Below are 13,326 nucleotides of genomic sequence, written 5' to 3'. Positions count from 1 at the left end.
GCCGCAGCAGTAATTACACTGGAGATTCAGCAGGATTGTGATGGCAGGATGGTTTAATTATGATATAACTTTAAAGGAATTGTTTCCTGCCTGCGCCTATTTGTCTTATAAAAACCTATAGCATCAAGACACAGAATAACTTTGATATATGCATCTAATCGTAGCTCGTGGAATTCATGGTTTAGAGCCAAAACAGTTACATTTACAAAGCATTTTGTGCTCTCATGCAGATCATTCCTCTTCATAGAGTAGTTGTTCTAATAAGTGCACTGGTCTGCGACTGCTGCTTTCTTATCGAGAGAGCCACCGATTTATTGTAATTAACAAACTCCAACAGCATATATGTTTTTATAGAGTTCCTGTGAATGACATTTATTGTGTGAGGGAGACCTGGCCAACAGGCTCACTCGTATGGAATGAAAATACAACCACAAATAAAACATTACACACAATTAAAACATAATATGCAAGTGCAACAGTTTGTCAATAGACTTTAGAAATTCTCAGGGAAATGAAAAAGTCTTTTCAATGACCAAGGTGTAGCATCGGGAAGAAAAAATAAATGAAAAGCTTTTATCCCTGCTCTGAGTTGATTTTGAGGAATCTGAAGTGGAGCCGTTGTGAAGAGTGGAAGTTGCACCCACTCCTGGAAATAGGACACAGATATGTTTGCACTTTGCCCAACATGGCCTTGTGAATGAATAAAATCATGTGATGTTGCCTCCATAGCCCAAGTAAAGGCCACATGTGCAGAGCAAATAGATCAGAGTAGTGGGATATTTAATACAGGACTTGTAAGAGCGGACAATATAATGGATGTTAACAAGAACGAATAAGGAGAAAAGAGAAAAACTAAAATCCTTCCTCTGACATGGCAATCGATGGCACGGTCCAATGAGCTGCTCACGAGACTCAATTACTCCTGGCCATTGGCCACGCCAATCGGCTCCCATGACTAGACCTCCTACTAGCATGTTAACTCTAATAAAGAATGAAAATAATTAAGGTGAACATAGCTTCTCTTACACTACTGTGTGAAATTGTGCATATTCTAAGCAGCTGTGAATATAAATGAAGGGGGAAAAAAGTACAAATCAAATAAACTGGAGAGCATGGGGGTCATGCACAGATTGTAGTTGTATTGCAATGGTGACATAATGGCCTTTGAATTTAAACTTCAATATTTGTGTTTGTTGTATTGTGGAGTATATGTGAGGAAAATGTCTATTTATGCAAAACCAAACAATTACTACTAAAAATTACTACAATCTCAACATATTTGAACGAAATAGTCTGGTGCAAAATACACTGAAATGTTCAAGAAAGTTAAACTCCGACAGCTGTTGCATTATGGGTGTTTTTACAAACTCAACTCAGGTCTCAGCATCATGTTGTGTGTGCTCCTCTCAAGAAACTTGTTTGAAAAACTACGTTTTATCTGAAATGTTTGACCATTTTCTAGGTAGTTTGGCCACATTTTAGCACCCTGCCAGTTTTGGCTCACAAGCCTTATGTGTAATAGCCTTGGTGTAGAGCTCACATGAATTGCCTGAATGTGACTCTCTGGTGAAAATCAAGAGAAAGAAAAATATCAGTAGTTACACATTTTCAAGTTGTGAAGCTTTACCAGAGCTGGTTTCCCCCGTGTGGCGTTGACTGTCACCACTGTGTCAAGGCCGTTGTGCTATGTTCACATAATAGAAACGTATAGTGAAAGGCACATATCTCACAAGCATTCAGAAAATATTCGTATTGCTGATAATTAGAAAAAGTTCAATTCACTATCTTAAAAAAAAAAAAAAATGTGCCTCCCATAGAATAAGGTTGTTTATATTGATTGATTGTCAGTGGTCATCTTTGGATTGCTTGCTCAGTGTTTATTAATGCAATCGTACAAGGAAAGGGCAGGCGCGGTGCCCAGTTGATCCACGGGAACAATAATCCATCTTTATATACATCCTGTTGTGTACCGCCAGTGAGTCACTTCCTTTGTTGTCTATTCCAACATGTGCAGATGAGTTCAGTAAAACTTCTGCGACCTCGCCTCAATGGCATCCTCTTCAAGCTGACATTCGAAGAGCAGGTGAACAACATCCGGCCAGACATCATGAACGTGACGTTCGCCTGTGAGGAGGTGAAGAAGAGCGAAAGCTTCAGCAGACTCCTGGAGTTGGTATTACTGGTCGGCAACTACATGAACGCCGGCTCGAGGAACGCCCAGACGTTCGGTTTCAGCATCAGCTTCCTCTGCAAGGTAACACGGGCAAATCATGACATTTTGCAGATCATGCTTTAAACGAACCCCCCCAAACACACACACACACACACACACACACACACACACACACACACACACACACACACACACACACACACACACACACACACACACACACACACACACACACACACACACACACACAATGATTTCAGATATAACTGGTGCACAGTGGTGCAGTGGGTACAAATACAGGGCCTTTCTGTGTGGAGTTTCCATGTTCTCCCCATGTGTGTGGGTTTCCTTTGGGTGCTCTGGTTTCCCCCACAGTCCAAACAACATTGCATTGGGGGGGGGGGGGGGGGGGGTTCCTGAGCAAGACCACCTCCCAGAGGTCTCCAGGACACACTTGTAAAAGAGATTGTTAATCTCAATGTGGTTCTCATGGCTAAATAAAGGATAAATAAATAAAAAAATATAGGTAATAAAGGTGGGGTTTTTTTTTACATCTATTATCTGATTGAGACAATCAAATTAAAATGTTTTGTTGAAGCGAATAACATAAACATTGGGAGGTGTGGAACTGCCTGCAAAGACAGCATCTGTGTTCACTGCCAGGTAAAATCACAGCATGCGAACGTGTGAAAGAGAAGACTGGCAGCGGTGCACACTCAGCGCCACAAAGCACAACAAAGCTGTCAGCACCTCGGCACACAAAGCCAGGGTTAGTCACTTTACAAAGAAAACAGGGATTTGGGCTTTGATGAAGACGAAGGTGGCTCTAGAAGTAGGAATTTGAAAATAGAATATAAAAAAGAAAATAACCCAATGGGATGTTTTGTGCTTTCTCTATTTTAAAGACACACTTCATTATGTTGTTGTTTGACAAGTTTAAACAACTTCTTTTTTCCAAGCTACTGTATATTAACTTTATTATATTACAAACTTCCTGGAGCTGATTGTGGTTGCATGCTCACTCATTTGGTCCTTTTTTTTTTATTAGTTCGTTGTATAAACTGGTTTGCTGGCGTTGATCAAAAGGCTGATCTACATGAAATAAATCTGTAATGTGGAAAGGTTAAATGTAAACGCCGCCACCCTCCATGCATATTCGAAGCTTGCGTTTTTGCGGGTTCCTTGTAGAAATACTTTTACGATGGAGAATGTAATGCACCTTTTGGTATTCCTGCAAGCTGAATGAATCAGTGTGGAGTGTCAGTGTGGAGCCTGGTAACGCCTCAGGGGGCTGATTGGGCCATTATTGATGGACAAGAAAAAAAGTCTGCTTTCTCACTTTAGTCAATCAAGTAAATGGCCCCCTGGGTGGCAGGTCTAGGGTACCTAATGGGCTCATCAGGGAGGAGGTTGATGATGGGAATGAGCAGCAAAAGGAAGGGCACAGGCTGACCCACCTTTCTTCTTCCACCTTGAGCCCTCCACTGCTGCCCCTTGTTCTGTCAAGAAAACACAAACCCCCCGGGAGCCCGCCTGGTCACATATATTCTGCAAGCTCAACTTCTGCACCGGCTTCACAAGGTCATTAATGAAATGTGGATTCCATGTCCACACGGACAATAGGTGAATAGGGCACGATGGTGAGACGTTTCACTATATCTTTTCCAGGAATATAGAAACTGTACTCTGATGTTCAGCGCTGATTGTTATGAGGAAAGAATATGTTTAAAAAATATATGCAAAGGCTTTGTTTTTAATTGAAATCCTCCTTTGATTAAGAAAAGACCCATTTAATCGTCCTTCTTGATAATCAAGCTCAACGAGGCAATGGTTCAAATTTGTTTTAAGGTGAAGATAGAACAAGCTTTCTATTTGGTATTGGAATTGTTTTTGTCACAATGTCAGCCTGTTGCATCTTGTCTATACTCTTAACATGTGCATACTTGAAGGATAGTGAGGTGGTTCACCTTGTGAGGGCACGTTTAAGTGTTATGATGCTACTGATTTGTTTGAAATGATCAATAATTAATCATCACAACTGTCTCCTTTGTGAACTTTCCTTAGTAAATCGTGTAAACTACTGTAAGGTCATGGTGGTCATATCTTGGAGAAGTCACACTATACAATGTTTGACCACCGCTGGTATAAATTGTACTTATATGCTTCTACCCACATGGTTAAAAGATTATTAATTCACTCACAAATAGTGACCGTCATCGTAAGCAACATGGGGTTCAGTGTCTGAGGCCCTGTTCACATGACGTTTCAAGTGAAATCGTTTCAGAAAAGTTTCCCATTTAGACGACAATATTCTCAAAAAGTCATTTCACACAGCAATGGCAGAAACGCTGAAAACAGTGACTTTCACGTGTTCTTAACATTGTTCTTATTGTCCATCGACTCGTGCATGAATTTACTACGGCCGGGGTGCACATGCACAATAGTAGTGTTTCAGAAAAGTTGCATTTTCTCCTGTCTACATGGAGTCAGGGCCCGGGCATTTTCAAAAAGCTGAGTTTTCAGTGACACCGGGCATCGTGGTCTTGTACGCGGATCCCCCAAAATCGCAAAGTTTTCCATTTTAACTTGGAAATGTGTAAACAGCCTTAGAATGGAATACAAATAATATTACAAATCCTTTACAGAGTGGTAATTTACAATAATTAAATTTAAATGAGAATATAATATTGAATGAGTGAATAGAACAGAATATTAAATAGGTCATGGATATCAGTATGTACTTATAAAAGCTAAACAGTGATTAAAAAAATACAGTATGTAGACCAAGAAGGTCACGTTGACATATGGATGGAGGGAGATGGGAATCAAACTACCAATCTCAGGATTGTAAGCTAATCTGCTGTAACGACCAAGTCGCAGCCGCCTCACAATGATACTGATATGTGATTTGGTGAAGATATCTGTGACGATATGCTTGATGTGGTGGTGCAATGACCATTAGGGAACTTCACTGTGTGGCTTTTCAAGCATAGTTAACAGCAGCTACCCACGAGCACTGAATTTGCCCAATTGCAAGAAAGCAATCAAGATTTTCAATATTTACTGCACAAATTCCTGCTCAACACATATTCTGCACAAACACAATCACCAAAGATTTGATCCCAAAAGCACTGTACGATATTGTGATGGTATTTTGCAGCCATAATGCCGACCCCTATCCTCAACAGTGGGTTGTTTTGCTCTCATATGCAAATAATGCCTTTAGTTTTATTCCACCTTCCTTCAGATTCAATATAATATGCAATTTTATGGGCAATTATACAATGTGTTTGTCCTTTCCTGCTGCTCCATCTGCAGAAGTTAAATTGAGCAATCAAGGATCCGACAATCCTTCTGTTAGCGAGAGAGTTTTATACTCCCATCGCCACATCTTCTGTTATTAGTTAATTATTGCTTTATTTATTTATTTCCAATCAGGATATGTAAGTGGAAAGTTGTTTGCTTGTAATACATTGTGCCATTTTATATTCCCACATATACAACCACATTATATGAAGCAGGGAGGGGTTTGGAATAAGGCCACCTCAAGGCAATTTAAGTTATGAAAGACTGAATGTTATCACTGCTCACAATTTGCCATCAGCGACACTGTAATGAAGCATTGTTTTTCCATTTACTTCAAATGAACACATTCATTTAAAGTAGTAACATTTATACTCTCTCCATTCGGTTGGCCCTTTAAAACATCATGGGATAAGAGACTTTGTAAGTAGCTGATGTGGAAAAAAAGAAAAAAGGCATGAGGCATTTTATGAGTAGTTGGAAGAAAATAGAGCTGAGGTGAAACTTAAGGTAGCCTAAGCTCTTCAAGGAGAACGTATTTAATCTTGGGGTGTCTGACAGTAAGTCTTTTCAGAAACTATATAATAGGCGGGACACGGCAAGGCCTGAGATTAAAATGGACTTTAATGTAGACGAGTTTGCTGCAGCCCAGATACTCCACAACCCCATCGCACAGTTCTCACGATACCTCAAAGCCGCGCCGACTGAAACTCTTGATGTGAACTGGCGGGGAAGTAACATCAGCACCTCAGGTTTTATGTGGATTCCCTCTGCCCTTCACCAGGCCCTCTGCAGGATGTGTTACTACTACAAACGACATCTGTTTGTATCTCACCACACTCCTTTTAAAATGCAGCAGACTCACTCAGACAATGCACATCTGTCTTTGCCTTTCAACCAGCCAATCACTTAACTAATTAATCGATGTTAATTGCACTTTAAACATGGGCTCATGATGCTGCATCACAAGGTAATTATCTCAAAGTATACAGATGCATTTTAAAAAGGATCATTTCAATATATTATGCTTTTTTGCATAGAAAGAGGACCACATACTTTATCACACACACACACATACATGTAAAACCTAATCTACAAGCAGTTCACACTGATGATTATTTAACAGACTATCAATTTTGCATGGTTGCATTCACTAATTTGAATGTTGTGCTCGACTGCCCTAAATACTAGTAGTTCATGCTGTAATGAATGAATGAATGTACCACACTCAATGTGATTTACTACATTAATATATGTGGTGATGTGTTTATGACTTAGTCTATTTCTCAATTGCGTTGCATCACTGGCTCTCCATGACTTTTGTTGATGTACTTTAATATGACATATTTTATTCCTTGTATCACAAACTTTGAATTTGTGACGGATCATCATCAGTATCACATAACAATTATTTTATTGCTCTAACACTCAGATAAGTTTGATATCTCTTGCCATCAGTGCGTCTGGTTCTATAGTGTTAGATTTAATTCAGTGCTTACCCAGTCACATCCCGTCTCCAGCAGGCCGTTACATGTAGGCAGGGCCTAATACATGCAGGACCGTCATTTTAATTCTTGTCTGTGCAGGATGTCACTAATGGGGCTCTCTTTAGATGGCCACTCAGAAACCACACTCAAACTGAAAGCGCAGTTTATTCCTCTGTACTTTTTGACTTTCATGCAGGATGTTATTGAACCCTGAGAGCTGCTAGGTGTTGCAACTGGAGTATGGATAGAGGCAACATGCCAACTCAACACAGGAAGGGCCTCAAAGCTCCCCCACTTGAACAGAGGGACTGAAGGGACGGTGTAAATCACAACAACAATCTGTTATTTAACTGTGCTTATCATTTCATTGAAATTGTACACATGTTAAATGTGCAGGATTTGTAGTTTTTTTTTTTTATTTGTTTTTTTACTGCTGTGAGAGTGGCTTGTTTGTGAATGAGTGACATTGTCTGCTCTGTGGACTTCGTCTTATTGTGTCAGTAATATCCGACTCACAATACTAATGTGCTTCCACTTCCATCAGATAATTGCGTGAAACCACATGATCTCTCCATTTACACTCAGTGCATCTAATGAAACCCTGGCGTGCCCATCCTCATACCCTGTATGGACACCACATTAGTTCAGGTTAAAAAGTTCCCTCTAAAACTATTCACACATTTTGTCAGTGACATTGTGGACAATATGCTACAGTCTGTAGCTATGATACGGTCTCCACTGTTGCACCATGTAATTTAAAACCGGTGTCTCACTGAGTGTACTGCTTAACATTCACAAATGAAATCATTATTTTTATATCATATTTTTTTACCTCTCCCCCGCTCTTCATTACAAATGACTAATAATCGTCAGCAGATAGAATCAGTATGCCAGAGATGCACTTGTATGCGTTAAGGACAGTTTGGGGTATAACAATAAACTAATTAAAATTTAAAATCCATGAAATTAAATTGTGGTTACCCAATGTGAGAAAATGATTGATCCTCATCTGTGCGTGCGTGCGTGCGTGACTGAGTGAGTGAACAAGTGCACACGTGTGTTTCCACTTGTACATGTGTGGGCATGTCCAACTGCAGGCTGTTTACAAGGAGGATATTATCTGTGTGTGAGTACACAGAGGTGGGTTGTGCTAATTAGCCTTCCCAGCATGCCGTTCGAACAGCATGGCAATCACGGTGGGGAATGAATATGGAACAAGATTTCTATGTACTGATGTGAAGAACCCCGTCTTCAATGTATAAACACACACACACACACACACACACACACACACACACACACACACACACACACACACACACACACACACACACACACACACACACACACACACACACACACACAGCCTTAAGATGCATTAATTCCCTGCAAAGTTTCTAAACTAAAGCCGGCTATCACCAATAGTTGCCTCATCTTTTACCCAACTTTAACTATGCAGCAACTCCAGCCATACCCAGAAACATTCATTTACATTCAATTCAATACTATTAAATTCCTACATGAATTCCTCATCAGTAGGAAAGAAACAAGCACACACACTCACTCCAGGCAAATGCAGTGCACCACTTTAATTCAAATTGTGCTGCTTTGTTCTCAAGAGAAGTATCATCATGTTTGTGTGTTCTCTAAGAAAAAAAGTGCTTGTGGTCACCTGTTTCACTTTAACCTGTTGGTAATTGGGTGCGATATTTTTTTTTTGCTCTCATTTGATTTGCCTCTCTTTCATGTTCAGTGAAAAGTCCCATTGAATTTTCAACCACGTAGGCCCAACTTTTCACTTGTTAGGCTGTGATTGTCTCTGTTGAATGTGTAACGTCCGTCTCCAGAGATGCCTTGCTGGGCTTACTGGATTGGACTCTTTTTTTTTTTTTTCCGGATGGGTCCTTCGGAAGTGAGTTCACGTTGTATTTGTGACAGTGAGGGTGTAGAAGGGCACATTATTTCTCTTTGTTTCAATTATAAAATATGTATTTCTTCATAGCACAAGCGCTGGCCTGTAGGTGTCTGCGTGCTCTTTTATTAGGTATTTGTGCTCAATCTGACATGATCCAGTGTTTCTTTGTCAACACAACCGCATTCACAAGCTAATTGTGTTTACTTTTACTCTGCGGTAGTTGTACACTTCACCAAACTCTCACTCATGAATAGTTGGTCAAAAAACAAACAAACCTTCAGTTGAAATCTTGTTGAGAATTTCAAGCAAAACTGAACATTATTAATCTTTACAGCTGAATTTGTGTGGTTGTTGTTGTTGTAAATCACATTAGGTTGGACAAATGTACCTAATGAAGTGATTGTATATTCATGAAAACTTCAATGTGGTTTACCTGACTAATGATTTTTGATGCTACAAACAAAAAGCCGATTAAATCCTATTTGCTTTTTTTTTTTAGTTTTGTTCCTGAAGTGAATGAGTGTCTGTATCAGCATGAATCACTACATAAATACATGTTTCTTTTCATTTGTAGCTCCGGGACACAAAATCCATCAGTCAGAATACAACACTGCTCCACTTCCTGGCTGAGAAGTGTGAAGAACATCACTCGGAGATTCTGAGGTTTCCAGATGAACTGGAGCACGTGGACAGCGCCAGCAGAGGTACGTCTGGGGAACACTTCCCTTTTTTATTTATATTATTTTAATCAACTACTACAGTTTGCATTCTGCTTGCGTCATGGTTGTTTATTTCAGCTCATATTTAACCCTTTCCTGGTTCAGCCCGGCTCGCACTCCGTCTTTGTGTCAGGAATAGATCTGCTTGTCTGACCACACTGTCATTCAGCCTGTCAATAAACTAATTCCCTTTTAATTCTATTCTCAAGCCATCGGTGGAATCCCTGCAGGCTTATTTACTTTGTTAGTCTCGTAATTGGTTATTTAATCTAATTCAACTAATTATGCACTTGACTGAGGCAGCCAGCCATTGTGTAAGTGGACTGAATAGTCTTCATTGGCTGTCTGCACGAAGATGTCTATATTTACACATTTTGAATAATATGAACGCTGTCATTTTATGGAAAATAATTATTCAATGAGATGCCAGTTAATTGACTGAGACCAGTAAATAAATGACTACTTAAAAAACTCTCTATTTAAAGAGTAGGACAACAGTGGCACAATGTACTAAGACCAGTGTTGTTTCATTGATCGTCACATACAATTTATCAAGATTCCCAGAGTTAAAATCAACTGTCTTTTTTTGTCTGTTTCACATGTTGTCTGCAGCGAGGCAAACGGAAAGCGGAAGCTAAAATGTCTGCTGAAGATCATCTAACGCTCCGTTTTATTAGAATTGCTTTGAAACAGGTCACAGGGGAGCGCAGTGATCAGAGGGCATGTGTTGGCCTGTTCTGTTTCTTTGGAGAGGTTTTTGTTTCTTCTTCTTCTTCTTGCCTGGAGAACAGTAGAACATTGATTAATTATTTACTGCTATCTGCAGATCCTTTACAAGCGTTTGGTCTCATATCAGGTAAACTGGCTGAAGAAAATTAATTAAAGCTACTTTTGCACCTCGGTGCGCTGAATACACGCTGCACTCTTAACATGAAGTCAATAACTATTTATGCATGGGAGCCTCCTCTGATAGCTGCTCTGTGGAGCTTTCCCCCAAATCCCCTCTTTCTTAATTTTCACTTTGGTTTTTGGTGGAGTAATCTCATGCTTGCAGCTCAGTGTTTTATTATATTTCCAAGTAAAACCAAGCCTCTCTTTAAAATAAATACTAACTTTAATAAAAGGAAATTTATTTCAGTTGGAAACATGCTTCTCGTTTATTTGGAAACCCGACTGGCTGGTAAACTAACTCTGTAATATAGTTGATGTTTACTGTTGGACTTTGATAACAACACGCCAACCAAATATAAAGGTCGATCAAACCAATCATAGGAAGTAGAAGCCATACAGCAGTTGAGCATTACATCTTTATCCCTGTTATTGGTGAAGGGTCAAAGAAAACACTATATAGCTGTACTGTCTTCTGACGAAAGCTTCAAGTGAGACAAACCGTGAAAAGCAAAGCCCATCGCCCTGGCAGCTTATTTCTGATTACACTTTAGAGACACCAGAGGGAAGAGGTGCTGACTTCAAGTGACGCTAACAGTGATTTGGGGGCATTCAAATGTAATCAAATGGTCAGCTACGGTAAATGAAACTTTGTACAATTAATATTCCTCATCGATAAGTGCAATCAAGCGAGGGGGGAAATCATAATGTCACACTCCTTGATTGGCCGCTTCAGACTCCAGCACACAGGAAATTGCTTGGTCACCTTGTTCTCTCCAGCTGAACGCGTTTTACACCCGTTTAAAGGTATGCGTGTTTTGTTCTGACAAGTAAAGTGTCCTATAAAACTGTGGTATGATGATGATTATTATTATTATTATTATTATTATTATTATTATTATTATGATTATTATTATTATAGCAATAATAATGCAAGATCAGTATTTATTAATTATAAAATGTTAGGAAAATATATTTTTGGAATGTGCTAATATAATAAGATAGGTATGTATTGTAAAGTTCTTTGACAGAAACCTTCAAAAAATAATTATACTGGAGAAAGTTGAACCTGACCTGCAGCTTTTCAGCCAAATTTCTTCTTTCCAACCAGTAAATTAAAAGGGATGTGACAGAGTTATTACTCAGAGACTCACTGTTTGTTGACTTCATCTCAACATCTGGTAGAAACGAGAACAAACCACAACATACTTTAAGCCAACCACTGAGTCAGGCTCCATTTAAAAAGCGCCCCAAGTCTCAGATCAGAAATTAAGCTGATTAGTTAAATTTTCTGTCAGTCGCTCTGGTGTTGATCAGTAATTGGTCAGGTCTCTACTAAGCCCCGCCTCCTCAGGGCGGCTTTCATCATCCCCCCAGGCTGCTCTCTTTTATTGAAGATTATCTGTCGAAAATGAAGCGAATATAGTTCAGACCCCATTGTTGGTTTGTTTTGACAGTATTACAGTTTACTCATTTGCACTGTATGCACTAAACACAACTTGCAAAAACTGGACTGCCTTTCCAATAAATAATAATGAATTATTAGATTGTTGGCAAAATGTTATGACAACAATGGGTCAAATATCCCACACTATTGCAGTATTGGCAATTATCAATTGTTATGTATGTTATTATAATGCAATATATGGCAATTTTTACTTGTTATCAAGCATTAGTATTGGATTACTTTATGTGTTTATTCATCGACATTTACGGTCAATTTTATTTTATTTTTTTGTAATTTATAGTTTTTCTTTTACATTGCTGATACACTAGTAACACAAAACTAAGAACTGAGACTGCACTCAAAGCAAACATGACTTATTTGGTTCCCATCTAATCAAGTATTGTGTAAAGATTTGGTAATAACTATGACGTAGTAATTCTGATATAGCATTTTAAAAAGTGGAGTCATCCTTAGACAGATGAATCCATATTAAAGTTAATCAGAAATCAGTTTGCTCAAAGACGAGCCTGAGAGCGGGAGTAGGTTCCCTAATGGAAGCGAGAGGGTAATAATAAGTAAAACATTTTTTTTTTTAAAGTCCAATACCTGTTCATGTCCCCTTAGGATTCAGCCTTTATCAAAGCCTACCTGTATCAAGGTCACTTTTAATCACAATGTTCATGATTATGTAAGAAGACGAGGGCATCAATCTGCTGATGTTCCTGTGGGGACACTGGACCAGGAGAAGGGCCATCAGGAATATATATAATTGTATTTTTATTTTTTTGTTTGGGGGGTGGTTGCAATGCAATGTGGAGACATGGTCTTAATGAAACATGCGCATAAAAAAACCATGGATGAAATATGAATTGTAAAATGATGAAATGGTGGTATTCATTAAGGTTTTATCAGATGAGATTGTTCTGACAGACAAATAATGATGATCGGACTTGATGACATTACCAAGAAAAGTGCCCCTGCCATTTTTGAAGCAATGTATCTCCATATAAATACATCCCCAGTTTAAACCACTACCATACTTTATAGAACTTTATTGATTTTCTTTCTGTGCATATTCCTAACAAACACATTTAAAGTTCCAATAATAAGCGCGCTATAATAAAACATGTTTTCTATTTCTCGAACAGGTGCTCACTATAAGTCAAATAAATAAATGTCAAATAAAACATGGATATTAAGAGTTTGTAAAAGTTTACATAATGCTTTAATTGTCGGAGAAGTTCACTGTATTTTGCACCAGAAGGTCTCATTAAATTTTGTTTCACGTTCAGATTTGACAAATTTTCAGTAGTAATTGTTTGGTTTTGTGAAATTATAGACATCACACATACTCTGCACCACAACAAGGAACAACTTTTAAGTTTGAATTCAAT

At 38.8% G+C, this 13,326-nt stretch overlaps 1 protein-coding gene across 7 annotated transcripts in view; it reads left to right on the top strand.

Moving 5' to 3' along the window:
* diaph2 (diaphanous-related formin 2) overlaps positions 1-13,326 on the top strand; it is a 391,722-nt gene that overhangs the window by 241,314 nt on the left and 137,082 nt on the right. For all 7 annotated transcript variants that reach the window (XM_080502643.1, XM_080502646.1, XM_080502644.1 and 4 more), the window contains 2 exons: positions 2,015-2,254; positions 9,453-9,582. In XM_080502643.1, coding sequence (XP_080358769.1) covers positions 2,015-2,254; positions 9,453-9,582 — 370 coding nt within the window. The remainder of the gene's footprint in view (positions 1-2,014; positions 2,255-9,452; positions 9,583-13,326) is intronic.

This window comes from Blennius ocellaris (assembly GCF_963422515.1).
Source record: "Blennius ocellaris genome assembly, chromosome: 9".
NCBI lineage: Eukaryota > Metazoa > Chordata > Actinopteri > Blenniiformes > Blenniidae > Blennius > Blennius ocellaris.
The sequence above is the reverse complement of the archived record's forward strand: the minus strand, read 5'-3'. Positions and strand labels throughout refer to the sequence as shown.